Source organism: Polyergus mexicanus, unplaced genomic scaffold (genome assembly GCF_030449975.1).
Source record: "Polyergus mexicanus isolate NDT 795.1 unplaced genomic scaffold, iyPolMexi1.0 SCAF_15, whole genome shotgun sequence".
Lineage (NCBI taxonomy): Eukaryota > Metazoa > Arthropoda > Insecta > Hymenoptera > Formicidae > Polyergus > Polyergus mexicanus.
Genome location: NW_027223335.1, coordinates 2,251,693 through 2,271,888, shown reverse-complemented (window position 1 = coordinate 2,271,888; position 20,196 = coordinate 2,251,693). Strand labels below are relative to the sequence as shown.

The 20,196-nt window shown below is 34.5% G+C and overlaps 1 protein-coding gene across 5 annotated transcripts in view; it reads right to left on the bottom strand.

The window, feature by feature from the left end:
- Nckx30c (solute carrier family 24 member Nckx30C) overlaps positions 1 to 19,144 on the bottom strand; it is a 58,988-nt gene extending 39,844 nt beyond the window's left edge. For 3 of the 5 annotated variants that reach the window (XM_070308113.1, XM_070308115.1, XM_070308114.1), the window contains exons 1-2: positions 18,111 to 19,144; positions 7,209 to 7,232 (exon numbers count right to left, since the gene is read on the bottom strand). In XM_070308113.1, the coding sequence (XP_070164214.1) occupies positions 7,209 to 7,232; positions 18,111 to 18,989 (903 nt within the window). In that variant the 5' untranslated portion in view covers positions 18,990 to 19,144. The remainder of the gene's footprint in view (positions 1 to 7,208; positions 7,233 to 18,110) is intronic. The other 2 variants (XM_070308116.1, XM_070308117.1) reach the window with 2 other exon arrangements.
- Positions 19,145 to 20,196: the final 1,052 nt, after the last annotated feature.

Here is a 20,196-nt window from a genome sequence, read left to right as displayed (position 1 = left end):
CTTAATAATCGCTAATAATCGTAATCGTTGATTCAATAAAAAAATATATAACATTGTATTGCACAACAATCATTGTATAAATTCACTCTCATAGTACGTTTGTGAAGGAATAAATAAAGTTGTACGTAGTTTGTGCTCTAGAAACAATAACTATCATTGTCAAACACACCGCTTTGCATCAAACTAATAGCTGCACGTCAAATGCAAAGTTTAATTGTCAACGTGCACACTGTTACAATTTTCCCGATTTCTGTTTTACTCAACATCCGCTTCTGTGTAGTTATCTTGAGCCCTATATCACAAAGTATCTACGACATTTTATATAATTAGAATTATGCAAAGAGATATATATGTACCTATATAAAAGACCGACTTTTCTTATTTTCTAAAAAGCTTCGTTACGGATGCTTTCCATTTTGATAAAATTTGTAAGATCCGTGTTAACGTCGAGTGTTAATATCGAGTATCGTGTAGCTATCATCACCCTTTTACCGACAAAATTGACTTTGCACCCGTGTGCTAGTAACAGTATACTGCAGATATCGCTCTTGTGTATTTTCTAAAGGCTAACCCTCGTATTTTCTCTACAAGCGTTAGATATATCGTTTTTTACGATTTTTCCAAGCATTTTCATGCTAACGACGCATATCAAATTTATATTCGATAGTTATGTAACATATTTTGGTTTCGTAAAACGGTTTGTATATTCCTCGTAAAAATGAGACTAAAATGTAAAAATAAGCGTATAAAGTTTTATTTATAGCAAGAAGAAGCATGATAAGTGAGAATCAACGTGTTATACAGAACGATGTTCTCCCAAGCGATTATCTGTTTTCCCGAAGTGATAATTAATGGCCTGTTATCGGGATAGTGTTATAGTTATAGCTGTTCGAAATTATCTATATATTAGTAATCGACAGAAATATGATACCACTCTAAGAAGAGACGTAAAAGATAACGTTGTGATTAATCTATAAATTAATTATAACATCGTATGCAATATTATGCAATTTATTTAATGTAATATTAAAATATAAAGTGTTGTTGATCTTTACAATAAGATAAATAATCTTGAGAATTGTAATGCCAATATATATTTTTATTAAAATAGTATCGTAATAGAAAACTATCCTTCATGCATCCAGTTTAAAGTAAATAATATTACTGAGAAGAGATTTTCTAATATTAATAAATTAAATTATATGGATAATATACTCATACCATATAATGATAATATGTATTGTGTATTAATTTTTTTATATATAATTCAATATTAGAATGAATTTCAATGATGATTACAAAAAATTTCATTCTAAGATATAAAGTTTCCACATTAACGAGAAATCAACGATAAAAATGTGAAAATATCATAAGTTTATTAAAGATGTTGTAAAAGGTTCGGACAATCATAGATATATAGGATATAGAGAGAATTCGCTCTTATAAAAATAATACATTTGAAAAAGAACTATTTTTCCAGGATGGAAAGAAAATGATATATGTGGAAAGAATACTATACCGAAGATAATTTGCTTATAGCCGATGTATTTATTCTGAAAAATGTCACAGTTTTTCTCTTTTACGCGATACTCCTTTCAGAGTTTCTTTTAACTGAAGTAAATTGGATCTGTTCCCGTTGGTTTACTAATGCCGCGATTTAATTTGACTAATGAAGTCCATGATATTTCATGGACTGGAAATATCTTCCTTTTAATCATGCAAAACGTCTTGTAACGCGGTATGTATCCCGTGGCAAAATTGAAATCTTCGTAAATGTTTAACGATCATGATTAACACACACGCAATGTTTTTATAGTTTTCTACGACTTTAAAATTATATCAAGTAAAATATGTTAAATTGAGATATACATTTATTATTATACATATACCTGAAAAAATAATCTTATTACATTGATGTTTCCTCTACATGTTGGAAGAATGTCATGTTCCATCCTTTCATTCATTCACTATGCATAAAATATTTTGTCTTACAGATGGATAAAGTGAGAAGTTGCTGTAAGTACAAATGGCCATATTTTATTTGATGATATTTTCTAAGACGCTGGAAATGAATTAAAATGTATCAAATTTTATTTTAATTTAATGCAATATGTAATATTGTTATACAACTTATATGGTATTTCCATTTTGTGATAATATCAAACATTTTACATTACAAGAATGAAATGGAACGCGCATGAATTGTTTGTTAAATTAAATCTCTGTTAAACCATCCGCGTCGGAAAACGAAACAAAGCTTCGTATATGAACATGACAGATATCAATAATGACATATTACAAGAACGAATATAATTTCTTAGATTTCCTATTTTAAAGAGTAAAAATGTATGATGCATTGTAGCATATTAAAATGCATGTAATTTGTAAAAAAATAAATAAATAAACTTACAATTAAGAAATTCATTAGGCAAAATATATATATATATATATATATATATATATATATATATATAAATTTAATCTCGATTGACATTAATTAAGCTTGCTTATGATAATTTATAATAACGTGCTTTGTATATGTGTTTAGTATGATGGATTAAGTAGAGTAGAGTAGAATAATTATTAACATAATCGCATTGTTATGGATTGGCAAAATATTATATCAAAAGGTTATATATACACCGTTCCTTTGATGACATTATAGTAAGAACAGAGAGATTAATACGATTGAAAGTTAAATTGTGGTAAATCACTTTGAATTAGCAGATAATATTGAAACGTCTGAGCCCTCGTATATTATAATATATATCTAATATATTGAACGATTTATGTATAAATAATCTGATCAATTATAACTACAATGTTTGATAGCAATGCGAAAGACTGTATCATACACGTGCACGCAATGATCAAATCGCATCACATTAATTTAACATAATATCTTGACTATCATAAATAAAAAGAAAGAAATATTTTGTATTATTCAGAATTATTTTTTTGTTGTTGAAAGAAAAATCAAAAAAGTTATATCATAAAAATATTGTCGCATCTTATATACTTTAAAAATTGATAAGCGAAAAAAAGTAGATCAGAAGTGTCACTATATCATATATGCGTAATATTATAGTCAACATCTTATACTAAATGTAGTTTAAAATTCCATTCTACATCATGCTATACTTCAAGTGTCGTTTAAATCTAGAATTTCATTGACGGCATCGCTCTTAAAAACAAAATTATAAACGTCATAATAAATTCTATTTTTGCTGTTGCATATAATTTGGACATATGTATAAGAGTCTTATACAAGAGTCTATTGCGTCAAGTTCTATTATTAATGTACTTATGTATCGCCTAACTAGAATAAAAAATAACTTTATCTATGCAATATTGAAGATTTAACTGCAATGAAAACATTCAACAAAAATCTGTCAGGAAATGCGTCAGAAGATAAGCGATTACTAATATTATAAGTAATGTGTAAATAATGAGATTGCTCGCATGCAACGTATTAAACATTATGTTAGCCCTTTAAATCTTCGAATTGGCATAGACAGCAAGATTGAAGCATTCATTTGCATGCTTAATGTGAACGAGCGCTCGCTCGAGCAGTGTGTCTTTTATTTAATCAAAATATTTTCCTAACTAGCAACTTTTGCTCCCGTTGCCAATATTCATTCGGTAAATATAGAAATATAAAATAATAATTGACATTCACATATATTAGAAAAGTGAATATAATTGCTATGCGATAGATTGTTAGCAATTTAATTCAGATTAATGTGAATTGCATCAAAATTGAGGCATATATAAAGAAATATGCGTGTGACAGCGTAATTTTGAAATAATAATGCACGTAGGCAACTATATTGATAGCGCGCGGTTATATAATTTGCCCGTTCAAAACGCGCGCGCGTAGAAAGGTCTTTTAAACTTTAATATTAAATGGGCGGAGGCCGTTAAATTCGACGTTTTGAACAGTGGGTGGTGATTGATATTGCTTTGTGATCGAACAAATTATAGTATTCACGTAATACATCAATTTCCGCGTGTGACATTATCAGCACGCTGTCATTCCATATATGTATATAGAGGATTATTTGAAAATTAACTGATAGAGGCTTGCAAAAACAAGAAACAGAAAAAACACATTTTATTATACACAAGAGTTACATATATATTTTTTTATATAATCGCCATTCGAATCGAGGCTTTTGTATATATCCTCATCAAAGTATGGTGCCGCGAAACTGGAATCTCAGCCAATTTCTAGCACTGCTCATCCGTTCCTCGTTGCCGTCGAATTGCTGTATTTTTAGCCACACTTTCATGCATGTAAATAGATTAAAGCTACTCGATGCAATGTTCGGGCTATAGGGGTGGGTGGACTAACTCTCATCTCACTGCTTCAGAAATTCCGATAGTAGTTTTGGCTATTCTATTGTGTATAATAAAATATGTTTTTCCTGTTTCTTGTTTTATTTTGCAAGCCTATCAGAGGTTGATTTCTGAATAGCCGTCATATTTTTAAGCTTAAAAAAAAAAAAAATAAAAAAGAATACTGCATTTAACGATAGATATAATAAGCAATAATAAAGCAATGCGGTAATAAGCTTTATTAACATTTTGATTTTTGAAGCATGCAAATCATATGTTACATAATGTGTCTGTATTTCAATTAAAAAATGCTAAAAGAAAGGCCATAGAAAGAATTATAATATTAAATTTATAATATTGAAATACAACAACAGATCCTAAATAATGGAAGCCGTTATTGTAGCAAGTGAGTATCGTGATACGATAATAGATCCTATTCTAAAAATATTAATATAGAGCGCGTATCGTTTTTAACATCAAAACGTTCGACTACAATTATGCAAAATTAATAAACACCGGTGATACATGTTACACGAATATATATGTAACCAGCAATTGTTGTTTCGATTGGGAAGAGCCACTCGAAAGCTTCGATTGGAAGAAGTTTACGGCAACTATGGCTGCTTTAGCGCGCAAAACTAGCCAGAGTGCCGAAGTCTTTCGCTTGGAATCGGTTATTCCAGCCGAGTCGATAGGGTCGCAATTACACAACTTTTACCTCCGACCCAGTTTGCGCTTCGTATAAAATCATTTCGCGCGAACTTTCTCGAACAGTATCTTGGATAATGAACAATAATCGCGAACAAATCTCTAACAAATTCTATTCTGCACCTCTTACGTTATTGGACAATCTTTCTAATATCGCAAACATTCATTGCAGTCGTCATATATACAGAACGCTATTACATCTAATAGATTTAGGTTCGATAAACGTGGTTGCTTCCCTAAAACGAGGCATGACGATTTGTTGCACATGATTACAGTTTTTACATTCTTCAACAATTTTCAATTTCTAAAATAAGTGAAGAGAGATTTGTGTTCAATTATTAAATAAGCTTCTATAAATAACAACGCGTGATCTCATTCTAAAAACTCGGGCACGTTGGCCTATATGATCTAAAAACTAAAAAATTCAAGGCAAAATTGTCTTGTCTCTCTGACAATGTGTCTGTCTGGCTCATAGATCAGAACGAAATTCTTCTGCGAATGTTTTGTTTCAACGTACGGCTGGTACTATTTAGATAATGAGGCTCGCATGATAGCAAAAAAAGTCAAGGTTAATCTCGCGAAAGACTGCAGAAGATTCCCTCCGATCGGTCCGACAATTCAATTATTCAAGCGATTGGATTTTTCGCACCGTCTCCATCAGGAGTAAATTATTTCGTATTACGGAGAGCAACGGAAGATCCGTTGCGTCCTGTAGTGTACAACGAATGAATCGATGTTATGATATACACAAGAACAAATGCCGCTTGCATTTTATGGCTGATGCATTCTTCATGTATCGGGATTCTGGACCGTTTCAAAAATTCGCACTGATATAGTGCAGGATAAATCAGTGAGTCGAGGTTATCGAAGCTGTAGATAGTCAGATTGATATTCGCGTCATGCGATCATTGTTCCGTTTTGTATCGGATCGAATAATGTGAGCTTTCATCGATTACACGAAATAATTTCACTGATTGTTCATTGATATTTTGCGACAACTGATCTTTGAAAGTTTTACAATATTTACACGATCTCTCTAGCTCGATGTTAATCGAGTGTACTAAATTAAATATTGTATCGATTAAGCAGTAAATGTTTTTGCGTGTGCATATAAATGTGTGTATTTATAAATGTCATGTATATGTATACTTTCGTCTCTAATTAAACACCATAAATTTTATAATCGATATCCGTTTTAATCTGTCAAAAATTTAATCGATAGGATAAAAAGTATTGCAAGCCTTTTAATCAGCAATTAATTATGCAAGTAACTCTGTTATGAGCAGAGAATTTACATACCTTGCTAATGGAATATAACACGAATTATTTAATATAAAATAAATTATAGGATCGCAAAAGTTACTTGATATAAATCAAGTTTCAGATGCTTAGAATGTTTTCAAAGAACGAATTTAGAAAGCTCCGTTCGATCGTGATAGAATTTGTTAAAAGTTGGTATACGAGTATCGTGTAAAAATCGTTACTTTTGCAAAGTTTAAAGGTTCAGTTTCCAAACTTCTCGGTCTCTTGATCCAGCTGGGAGCTTACCTTATATCATCCCCAAAAGCACTATTCTCTTTGCAAGATACAATATAATATTAGTTGTAAATGTATATAATGTTGTTTAACGCTATAAACTAGAGAACAATAGTAACTATACGTAAAATTTTTGAATGTGACTTAATCATACCATATATAGATACATATGTTTGTGAGAAATCTTGTTTAAATTTTATATTGTTATTGTATCCACGTGTTTTATTTTAACATTCAGAATTTTAAAAAATTATATATGCACAGGACATATTTTAAGAATAAGAATGTGGTACAGTTTTCTACACATGTAACATGATGCAGTTGATTATGATTTACTAGAGAGAGAGAGAGAGAGAGAGAGTATCAACGATATTATATATATCCATATCAACCTTTTCTCGTAGATTTCTTAAGCAACCTCACATAGCATTCATTTTTTTTTCTATTTTATTTCAAAGAAAATTTACTATCCATTATTAAAAGTTATCTGCTTCAATTTGCACATACTACGAGAAAGATTAATGATAATTTCAACAATTTAAAATAAGAATGGTGATAGAAATGTAAAAAGTTGTAAAAAATATACCGGAGACAGAGGAAGGAAGAGAAAGAGACATGCGACTCACCAATGCCTGAGCGGCGCTCTGGTGCTGCAAGCAAGAAACATTCAGTTACAATCACAATAACGACAGTCAGTAATGTTTCTTAACTAGCTTGTGATAACACTAGTAACAAACAGTTCAACAATAATGCAGTGCTTACGAAAGCTTGAACACATTGACTGGTACACAGACAACACCGAGAAAAGTATGTGAAGCCGTAGAAGCCAGTCAGAAATTTGCAAGTTATAATCTATGAATTATATGGAAAGTTCTAAACGAGGAAATTATAATAATGTTTTTGAGATAACGAGAAATTCATGACTTGGGCTATCTCGATTACATACTTTTCCAAGTATGGTTCTTTCCTCAGAACGCAGCTGTACGTTGCAAGCTTACGTAATACACATGTTTCGTGTTAATAAAGTATGCATGTTGTATGTAATATTATTGTTGGAGCTTCAGACAATGTGGAACAATAGTGACGATAACCGAATTCCGATGTATCGGCCGCCGAAACTTATTTAGAGAAAAAAAAAGTTCAAATTTCCTATCTTCAAAATTATTCGCGAAAAAATATTTTTAAAAGCACGCGGATTCGTAAAAAATTTTTAAATATATTTTTCGCATATTTATTTTTATTCCCAAGATTTACACAAGAAGTATTAACTCTACAATGATTAAAATGAATAGCGCCAACGCCATTCCTATTATAACTGTAGTTGTAATAAACTTTTAATAGGACAATTGTTTATCACCTATCTCGCACAACTTTACGTTTCATTTCCATGCGAATGCGTCGTCACGTGTCCACGTATGGTATGCACAGTTTGCGCGTTATATAAAAATGATATTTATTCGCGCAAGCATCGCGATGCTGTCACAGGCAGACCATTGTAACTCGTTTCGGGATTTAGTGTTCTCCGTGTCAAAGAGAAAATCAAAAGCAGCGTTTAAAATGGGACGATAAAATGGGAAAGCATCGCGAGATGTGACATGCATGCGATATAAAAAAATGTATGATGATTTGGAAAATGCAAAAACAAATATAACGCACTCGATCTGAAGCACGCCTTTTAGAATTCGAACCCGAGATGCAAAGCGATGTCGACCGATGTCAAACGATGCGGAAAATATCGGATTGACATTTAATTAAATCACTTGTCTTGAGGAATGAATTTCACATAGTTGCAAACGCGTAATAGCCTCGCGGCAACTTATTGTCATCTTTAAAAAAGTAAAGAAGAAGTTTAGAGCGAAGGTAGTAAACAATGAATGTCATATGATGAGAATAAAATAATCGCTCGATATTAAACGATACGAAGAATATCGATTCGAATGAATTAATATTCTATATTGACATTTATTTCTGGACGTAATCCTATTACAAACTCATTGTTTTCGTTGTCGAAGAATTAATGTCTGCTATATTTTCATATAAACCACATTAAAATAAAATAATTATGTTTTTGACAGTTTTTATCATTTTCTCTATTGTGATATTATTAGAATTAATATATAATAATAATATTATAAATATTAATACAATAAATACGTGCTTTAGGCAATAATCACTTTCTTACATTTTAAATATTTAGCTATCAAAAATATGTGAAAGATATATGTCGAAAACTATCGAGTATTGTTGGAAAATATCATAAGTTTTGAGTTATTGGAACGCATGCAATGCAATAAAATAAGATATCTTGACAAAATTTAACTAGTATTCACGAGAATTAATAGATAACTGTGAATACTTCGTAATTAAGGAAACGTCTGTGAGAAAGGAGCAATAAGCGATAAGCTAGCTTTTGTGAGAAGTCTTAACTGCATCGAATTTTGCTCTTATTGGTACGCGTACAATAACGTTGTACTAATAATGGCGCTCTTATATTATTCAGTAAATCTTTATATGATTTGTCATCAGTAGCGATAAGGTTTAACAATTTAATATATTTAATTAGAAAGCGGCAAAATTATTGCGATGTTATGTTAATGCGCAAAATGAGACTTGTTTACAATATAGTCTGAAGTAACTGGTTAGAAAAATACTGAGGTATATTATAATATTTTACAACGATAAAATCGGCGAGTTACTGATGTAATATGCTGCGAGTAAAGAGAGATAGCCGTGCAAAAAAAATATAATAAAGGGATAAATGTAGAAAATATGATAGAGAGACCGATATTTTTGTATATTCTTTCATGAAAAGCGAAGGTATTTTCAATAATTTTTTATCGTCGTGTTCGCCAAAAAAAGAGAAGTTATTTTGCGTATAAATTCACATGTGATTAATTTCCGGTACTCTAAGCGCGCCGATCTTGAGGATAATGTTGAATGAAATAAATGGCCGGATTAGAATTCCTACTGTGAAATCGATATTGTCGTCAACGTGAAAAATACGAAGAATAGGCAATCGTACCTAACGATAGATTACAAGGAAGCAATAAAATCTCTTGGTCACTTCTTCGAACAGAATTTCTTTCTCGCGACATCGCGTAAAGAAAATCGGCGATTAATGGAATCACGTTTACATATATAATATGATTCGTCCTAAACGTGGCGAGCGATCATTAGGGATTTTAATTAATACATCCTGTGTTGGATGACTACATAAAATCGACAAAGTAAAAGCTAAAACGGTGTTTGGAACCCCCTTTATAATTAAGTAAAGATGGCATTCATAGAGACTGTATGCTAAGATTAATGTGCCATCTTAAAGCTTTAGTATGAGCTGAGTACGAAGTGTATTGTGTTACGAGCTTAATTTCTCTACAACCAACATCAAAGCAAATTCGTGGAAGAAGCAATGGACCTACTTTCTTAATCGCTTCTAACAATCTGAGAAGAATTGAATTGAAATTCTTATTTAAATTTACTACATTTTATTAATTTATGTAATTTATGTTTTGTTATTTATATTTATATGTAGTTTTATGATTCTGACGAATTAAAAAAGGTGAAATGTGCGATAAGTGGGATACGACGGTAAGATTATTTGGAACGTAAAAATGTGGAGATTTTTTCATATATTATATATTTATTTTAACATTTCACGCGCTAGGAATCTTAATTCTCATTAAAAGATTATTACGATTAAACGCATTGCGCGCAAAATTCCTCTCTGTTCAGGAGTAAAAGAAAGCGTAAGGACGATGTTGACCTATATCGTGCGTCGCGGAGGCCGCATATACCATATATGTCACTTCGAAAATAGAACCATCACTTTGCGGCCGGTAAAATTGCGTTCCAAGCGCGTCTCGAGCTCTAACAATTACCGGTGATCCAATTGAACCACGTTTGCGGATTTTCATACAATTTAATTCAACACGCTTCTATACGATTTACTACAGTTTTCAATGTCCATCATCTTATTTCTCTTCTCTCAAGATTTCTGCAGATCCTCCGAGAGCGATCTAATTCTCGCCATTATGGAAGGAATATTTTCTCTTTCCTCTTCTCCGCTTTCCGAGACAAAGGAGCAGATTATGACGGAAGAGATTTACGATGGTAATTATAAGGTTGATCGCGAGCACATCGATCAGGCCGACATATATCGCGCGAAATAACATTTCCGAAGCAGTTCAGTCCAAGCATGTACTCGTGTTAAGAGAGAAGATGTTTGCACTTGCAAAATACTCAAGGACGAGATGATCGCATGCGTTTTAATTAATGATCAATGTTGTTAAGAAACACGGATATCACGAGTGGCGCTAGATGATATATTGTATGCTCCAGCAATCCGGTTATTGCAAGAACTTTTATTCCATTATGATTTATTCGATATAAGACTCTTCCAAGTTTTATTATGATTTAATATAAGGCCTTCAAGAGTGCTGCCTGCGCAGTATCTTCAGTATTTCTCTTACAGATCTAATAAAGCTTAATGATAATATTACGATACACGAACCTATTTCAATTATTGATCGGCATTATACAAGCTATTGAAACCATCGGTGAAATTAATTAATTTGCTTTAACGTTGTTCTTAAAGTCTTAAAGCCAAGAAAGTGTCTAAACCGATGTAGACGAGCGTCAAATACGTTTAAATATTAAAAGATGGAAGAGAACAGCATCAGCCTTCAGCTGTCCGCATTCGAGAAAGTTCGAGAGAAGTGTTAGTACTTCTCTGATTGAGCCCAGAAAACTCGTGACTTTTGTAAGAACCGTATTATTGTTTCACTATGGCTACGTTCCATTTGGCGCGATATTTATTCCATGCGATTACAAGCTGACCCAGCGGGCTGACGATTCTACAGATTATTGTTCAACTTGCGAGACCGCGCATCCTCGATTTTTATATTTCCATCGTGTCATGTCAAAAATTTTTCCGCGTCTCAAAAGTCATCAATAGAAGAAATAGGATGCCGCGATATTTCGACAATAATTTCACGCTTTAAAATCTTCTATTACCGAACATCTTTTCGCGAATGAAGAATGTTTCGGGGATGTCTTCATAAAATGTTAATTTAAGCAAACTTCATATTTTCTAGTTTATCATTTCATGCCTCGAATAATAAACATTCATTTTATGATTAGTGTCTACATTAGTGCTTTAACTAGTCTGCTATATACGATAACTAAAAAATCATAGAACAACTCGTAACAATGTTTAATTTCGAGTAATATTTGAGTGTTTTTTTTTCTACAATTTTCTACAATTTGACAAAAACAGATTATTTTTAATGATAAAATTATTGTAAAGTAACTATGCACGAATGTATATATACGATATTTTAGTAACCGAGATCTTTCGAACGGGGAGAGAATGGCATTGTTCTAAAAAAAGATTAAAGAAATATATGCTCGATGTACACAAAAGAGATACATACTCAGTGTTCGGCAGAAAAGTGGGTCGAGATTTTATTATACAAGAAACCAATATAGTTGTTAATTATTACATACATATATAAAAATAAAGAGCGATAGCACGTTAGTAGTATTAATACTTTAATGCTGCATTTATGTACATTCACTAAGATGCATATTAAAAATTTTTTTCCATCAAAGGTATAAGAATCTACTGTTAGGTAAATATCCGTGTTAAATATATTGTACATATGCAAACAATTAACATATCGGCAGTAATTACAATTATTCATCGTATAAATGCAAAATTGCTGCATCGAGACAGAAAAGCAGAGATAGCGGTTATAAAAAAAGCCATGCTTAGTTGCGCGCGCATCACGTGTTAATAATTAGATCGATGTGCTCATTTACTATATTTACAAACTCATAATCCGTTACGGTGCGATGAACGATTAAACAAAAAGAGCGTGTGATTTAGCGTGCATGGGTACACACTATTCACATTCCAGAAATGTCAAAATTATATTTTACATCACAAAATGTCTTTAATTAAATTAAACAATACGCGGATTATTTTGTATAGGATTCTTTCAATATTTCAAATAGATTAATTGGATAGTTTTTATAGAATCTAGAATGATGTAGAATTTTATTTTTATATATTTTTTATATTTGCATTAACCCTGTTATATCCCTTAAAGAAACTGAATATATCAATATAAATTTTTCTTTTAATTTCATCTCGTAGAAAAGATTCTCTTTTATATTATATGATAAACAAAATTTTTAAATGATCTGCAGAGAAGATGAAAGAGACGGCAGTTAAAAATTTTTAACTATTCTAAATAAACAATTTCTTACGCATTCTTAAAGCTGTTAATCTAAATTTATTAATTTGTAAACATTTTTTTACGCGATATATACAAAGCGACAGAAATAGTTGAAATATTATTTGCAATAATTAGACTTTTTCTTTGATTGCGTCAAATAATTTCATTCTTATTCATCTTTTGATGCCTAGGAAACATGCTAAATGTTGCTGTCAATTGTCGATTTCGACGCTGTTTATATATTCAGTACAATCACGATACATATATGTATATGTGCGTGTATCTAAACACATTCCTTTTAACAATACTTTACGAAAAAGCATCTAATAAATGTTAAAGCGGACACACATGTTTACGACATCTAGCGTACGTCTAGGCTAAAGTTTAATAACGATTAACGATCCAGCAACGAGCTCGCGTTTCAGGCACGAACGTAGAATATCCGAGGATTTCGTTTAAGCTGATGACTGAATTCGTGCTTGTAAATTTTTTTTTTTTTTGCGTTTTCCATCTCTCCCATATACAACGGTGGATTATGTAATGCTGCCCCGCGTGTGTGTGTGTGTGTGTATATATATACGTCCGATCGGACTTTATAACTCAGAACGAGCGAAGCGGGTTGAAACGCCGACGGTTACACGCGGTCGGGCGAGACTGGAAGCGTGTGGAAGAGCCTCCTCTGTCGAATCGATTCGACGATGGGTGGAGAGGGCCACGGCGATGCACACTGCAATGCCGTAACTTTTCGGGGTAAAATTCCAAAAATCAAAAATTAGGGAACTAGAGTACTTCTTTAAAAGCTCGGCGAAAGGAGGCATGAGAAATCACCGTTAATGAGAACCGTCGTCGCGACAAACGTTCATCCAGTGAAATTATTGGATTTCGTGTTCCTATAAATCTTTCGCGTGGCGGCGTAGAATTTAAAATGCAATCCCCTTCCTTCAATATACCAGCCCCGTGGCAATCATATTAATTAAGCCTTTAATCATTCTATTGCCAACCGCCGCCTCTTGCATATTTCACACGAGGCTCGCACGCGACATTATTCTGCGGAAAGAACAATAAGGCTAATAACGACCAATTTAAAAGTTCAATTGGTACGATGGCGCGTGTACAAGTTCATGCTCGTCTCTCTCGGTTGGATGATATCTATTTTAATAAAACCGATAAGAGATATCTCGCATTACTGGAATCTTTTTCTGCAAGATGAGTCAAAGTCATATTTATGTCAATGCTGTTGTCATATCCATTTCGTAGAAATGATTACGCGCCTACGAGTATACTAATGGCAGTTAAAATTTTCATTAGAATTAATATAGTTTATATTGCTACAAACACTTTTATTAACACTTTTATTATTACATTTTACGGTTGTATGAACGATAGTAGATATCATTTCTCGCGTATGAGATCTCAATTATCATAACATTACACGAAAAATTAATTGAATACACTTGATATTAATAGATGCAACGATACCAATGTCTAATTATAATCTCGGACGCACGTTCATCGTACGCGCGGTAGAAAAAAAAAACTTTTGAGCGCGTCGACTGATTGTAACACTTTGCAAGCGAGATATTAAACGGCATACTAACCATAATATGCGTATAAAATGAGAGACAGTGATTAACTATGTGTAACGCATTATTGTATCTATTATTATTAATATTTTGATCAAGGCCAATTCGTTTTAAGTAGTTTCACAACTCACGCGTATGTATATAACATCTACAACACAATAATTTTGTGATATTGTCGATTAATTATGACGATATATTTAAAGATAATTTATATGAAATGCGTTATAAAATAAAATTATTAATGTTATTGAGATTAGTTTGCAACGTTCTACATATTATAATTGTTTACAGGAATTACCTAAATAGCGCGTCGCTTTAATAAATTTAATCAAGTAATTTTCTTTAATCAAGCTATTTCAAAAATCGTTCCATCATTCCTTAGTCAGATGCAATTATGCAGTTATATCGCAGCTGTTGCCTTCTAATAATCACCTTCTAGTAATCAACGTCAATAAGAGAAATATATTTCGCATTCTCGGCATTCTCCGCCTGATTTACAGAAAAGCGTTTCCGTACTTCGAAATATTAGCGATAAAAGTAGAAGTATAATAATACGAGTCTGCGAATTGAACAATTCCCGCCGATCAATATCGCGTCAATATTGTTTTCACTGAACTTTTATATTCTTAGTTTTCGTTGACAAATGATCATCGCTTTGCAGAAATAAAAGATAAATTTCGATTAAGCCTTCCTAGGTGTCAGCGTAAACGATACCGGAGGAAAATGAATAACGGCAAAACGGATGCTGCGTTTCAACTTCGAAGGAGCGGATAATGTATTTCTGAGTTACGTCTCTTCCCCCAGTATTTTTAATATCTCGGATATTTTATAGCTATTTCATTATTCGTTATCTGAAAACTGCTTCATTATCTGTCATATGCTATAAAATTAAAGAAAATAAAATTTTTTGCATTAATGAAAGTTTCGGATATATTCAATACATCGCATATCTATAAACGCGAGTTTTAATAAATGAAGTATAATCGCATTTTTTTGTACCATGCACTTTAAAATCTTTGTACGTGCGTGTGAGAGAGATTCTTTAAAATATTTTGAAAATTATTTTTTCCCGAATCCTTATATATGCATCTATAAGTCTGTGAGAAAAAAAATCCATGCTGTAATATTTTATCATTAAACGTGTATTGACATATCTCTCCTCATGTCATGCAATAATTGTAAAAAAATTTATCTTGAATTTATCTCATATGCGTAATACGTAATCTTTTCGAACCATGATACACTCTCTTTTTTTCTGTTTTCAGCGCTTTATAAAGACTATAATTTAAAAACTTTTTACAATATATACTCTTTTTTAAATCATTATGCACAGTTCTCAGAAAAATATTACAAAGTTTTTCTTATATTATTCAGGATTAATACATTTTCTCACATGTTATGTCAAAAATGGTTCTTAATTGGAATCGTGATTATAGCAAAGTGTCTTCTTGCATTCCGTCGTGTGCAAGATTTAAAATCGATTACCATAAAAACACACTCTATCCACGGAGCGTTTACTTGAAAGGTTCAATCATTTGGTTTTGCGAGGGAATCGATCGCTGAGAGTCATTACAAAAATGTAGGATTATTTGTTAAAATGCTAACTTTGAAGATATTCGATTGATATGTAGTCACGTCTTCAACATTAAATGGAGATTATTGGCTTATTGGCGACATTTGATAATTTCATTTTTAACTGATGATCTTACCAGATTATTCATAAAAACAAAAATGGGCAAGAGTGAAAGTCAACGTGCTGGAAGAAGGATGCCACAATTATGTTATTCTTCATAAAATTAATTTTATTCATTAGACGTTTCAGTTGCTCGGGCCATCCTCAGTAATTTAACACAATGTTAATAATATCTGGAGCGTGCCGAACGAGACGACGCACTTGTCAACGTGATGATACAAATGACCTTACCAGATTAAACATGATGGCCATTCAATGCCGATAACATTATCGGCGACTAAAAATACAACAAAACTCGCTACTGTCGCGCGCTGACGTCTGAGTTATTACACTAATACTGAATGTTGTCACAACAGCTAGCTTTTCATAATACATATAAAGTTTCTACGTTTGTATAAAGTCCGGGGGCGCGTATTGTCCGGGCCTTTCTACACCACTGTAAGGCACTCTTTCGCGACAGGTCAAAGAAACTTCAACGTAGGAAAGCTCACAGTGCTTGTGACGTCTCTGACGACCTTGAGTACGAATCTTGCTTCGCTTATGAATCGTGTACGAGACGCCATTATCACATAGAATAAACACTAGTTGGTGATTTATGCGTAAAGATGAAATCCAACATGCTGAAAGCTTATAATCATGTTCTTCACTAAAATGTTACATGCTCGTGGCAAAAATCGATATTATTATTTTATTATTATTTCCAATAGTCAAATGTTATACAAATCAATGTGTTTTGAAATAAATCTTGTTCTCACAGCACAGATATTTTTTAATAATATAATACTTATGAAACATTAAATAGAAAGACAAATTATTTTTATCGCTGTCATTATTAAAAAATATATAATTACAATATATTGTATATATATATATATATATGATTATATATAATTAAATATAATTTACATTAGAAAAGAGAATATCGTTATATATAATTTGTATCATATAATATAGAGATAGAAAAAATAATAGACATTTTGTTATGGATATGAAATAGAAAAAGAAAAGAAAGAGAGAAAAGTCACTACCCATGCTTTGAGAATACATTGGTATAGCAATCGATATATCTCGGTATCTCTCCCTTGGCCTACATGCGGGAGGTAAGCGGGTCAATCCTTCATGTGTCCTGCTCTATGACTGACGTCGTTCAAAATACTTGAAGCTGACAGTTTTATTTAACACATTAACAATTTCTTTTGACAAATTGAATTTGCAAATTGTAAAGTTTGCAAAGACAAATTGTAGAGTTTAATAATTATATATTTGTTATGCTACCGAAAATTTTATAATTTAAAAATTATTCATAGATTCGGTAATCAAATATTCAATCTGTCAATTTATTTACTAATTGCGTATGGTCCATAAATGGAGTGTGCGGGAAAAAAGGCGCTAAATTATTATGTCAGATGTCATTCATTTGTCACAAAGTTCTGCGATTTGCTCAAGGTCACATCTTTTAACAACGCTACCCTCAAAATTCGCCCGTTAATCTTATTTCGAAATGCAAAATGAGCAAAATCATAATGGAAGAAAAAAAAAAACGTGACGATGCTGTGAGAGAAAACACCGTCTACGAACAGTCGTGCGAGTACGTGAAGAGTCACGCGACGTTCTATGCTCTTCCATGAAATATAAAGTAACAATAGTAACGTAGAAAGAGAGAGCTTATATGATGTGTAAGTATGCGTATATCGGAGAAGAACTGAAGGGGATGAAAGAAGAAAGAGAGAAAACGCGGAGAAAAAGTATAGAGAAAGAGAGTGGAGATAGACAGATAGATAGATGGAAATGAAAAACGTGTGTCGATGAAAAGAGACGGCGGTGACATATATCTATATGAAAGAAAGTGATAGATAGAAAGAGACGACGCGACGCACACAGGAGCAGAGCGAGAGAGAAATTGTAGAACAAGACAGACCGATCGATCGGTGTAAAAGTAGACAAAGACAGGGTCAGACATTTTCCTAGATCGCGGTACGTATGGCTGGCATATATTGTACATTCCGTACATACCGAAGGCATCAGCTGATCGGTAGACCTGACCCGGGTCACCTTGTTCCTGTAAAGTATCCTTTTGACGAGTTTCTCCATCGGTTGATTCCACTTCATGAAGCTCACATATCCCAAGTAGAATCCAAAGAGCACGAGCGCTTCATACCAGTAAATATAACTGTCGCGGAAGAAGTAGATCAGGGTGAGCAGACTGGCGCTGTAGAAGGTACAATCACGAAATAGAGGCCACCATGTGAGCGACAGTACCGTACGCGAGAATATAGCGCACATGCCGATTACGAAGAGGATGTTGAAGACGGCAGAACCGACGATAGTGCCGATACCGACGTCGTCGAACGACACGAACACGCCTATGATCGATGTAAAGAGTTCGGGTGCCGATCCACCGGCCGCCATGAAAGTGGCACCGGCTACGTCGTCGGCGATGTCAAATTTCTCGATAATCACATCCAGCGACGGTACGAAGAACTCGTCGCAAACGATCGCTAGCGCGACGAACATATACACTACGCCAAGTATGTGAAGTATCACGGCGCCGCGGCGTCGCTGATCAATGCTGAATAAATCTTCAGGGAAGAGCGGTCTCTTTATATCTGTTTCATTATGATTAGTAGTCCCATTATGATCATCGAAACTCACAGCGTTGTTATTGTTATAGTTATCGTAAATCTGCATCCTGGTACCGTTTCCCAACTGCATCGGCATGGCCGTGCTACTCGTGGTGGGGTGAAACATGATCGGGTTGCTCGGTGCCGGTCTGTGGCCCGAGGACGACGAGGGGCCCATCGCGAGGACCAAAATCGTAGAGAGCAGAGCCATCATCACTAATCGGCGTCTCCGCCTCCAACATGTACGCCGATCACCGCCCGTCACGATCATCGTCGTCGTCGGTGGTGGTGCTGTTGTTGATGGTTCGCACCCTCGAGGACGTTCGCCGTCGTTAGCGAGGGCTCCGTCCTCCTCCACCTTCGCCACCTTCTTCTTCTTCTTCTCCGTCCTCCTCGGCGTCCTCCACCCTCTCTCTGGCCCCCTCCACCCCCTCTTCCTCCTCCGCCGCCAGCACCACCTCCGGCTCCTCCACCACCTTCTTCTACGTGTCGTATCGTGTCGCGCCGCAAAGGGTGTTACGACGGAAGAGCCGTACTAAGGCTGGGTCATGTTGGAACGGCGATGAGGAGCGGCTCCTTGCCGATGTCTCCCTCTGGATAGACCTATCAGTGTGACCGCGCGATTCCAGATTCTCGGTACCATAGATATATTTCCTCTCTCTTTCCCGCACTGCGTTTTACTCTTCCTCGCTACTACCCTCCGACGAGTTTTTTCACTGAATCCTCACGACGCGGGGACCGGAAGAATTAGTCCGCGGCGCGTACTATGATTACTACTACTACTACTACTACTATAACCAATGCTAATGTACGTCGCTACTATGAACAGACTCGGGTATCCGACGTGAGCGATATCCTTTTGCTTCCCGGCGGCGTCGGCGTCGTCATCGTAGTTGTCGTTCTTGTTTTTGTCCTCGTTCTCGTCCTCGTTCTCGTCGTCGTTGCTGTGGTCGTCGTCGTCGTCGTCGTCGTCACTGTTGCCGTCGTCGTCGTCGTCGTCGTTGTCGTCGTCGTCGTCGTCGTCGTCGTCGTCGTCGTCGTCGTCGTCGTCGTCGCCGTCGTGGTCGCTAGGATGTGGTGGATGGTGCATATAACCCTGGATGGATATACAGGAGCAGCAGAACGGCGCCCCCGCCGCGATGCCCGCCCGCTGCACACTGGAACAACCCTATTCCGTTTCGTTCCTCTCTCTCGCTTTACTCCCGTCCCCTCTTCTGCTACCTCGCACCGACGTCGCACCGACTCCCTCCTTCTATCTCTTTCTCCAACCATATATTCCCTCCTTCGATCTCCTCTGTTTGCCGCTATCTGCCTCTCTTTCGCTCTTTCGATCGTCTTCCATTCTCCGTTCCATTTGCCACCAACTCCCCTTTGATTTCACGATAACGCAAAATCTCTCTTTCTCTCTCTCTCTCTTTCTTTCGTTTAGCGTCGATCTTATAACATTTCGCGATTATCCTTATCGCACTAAAGATCGT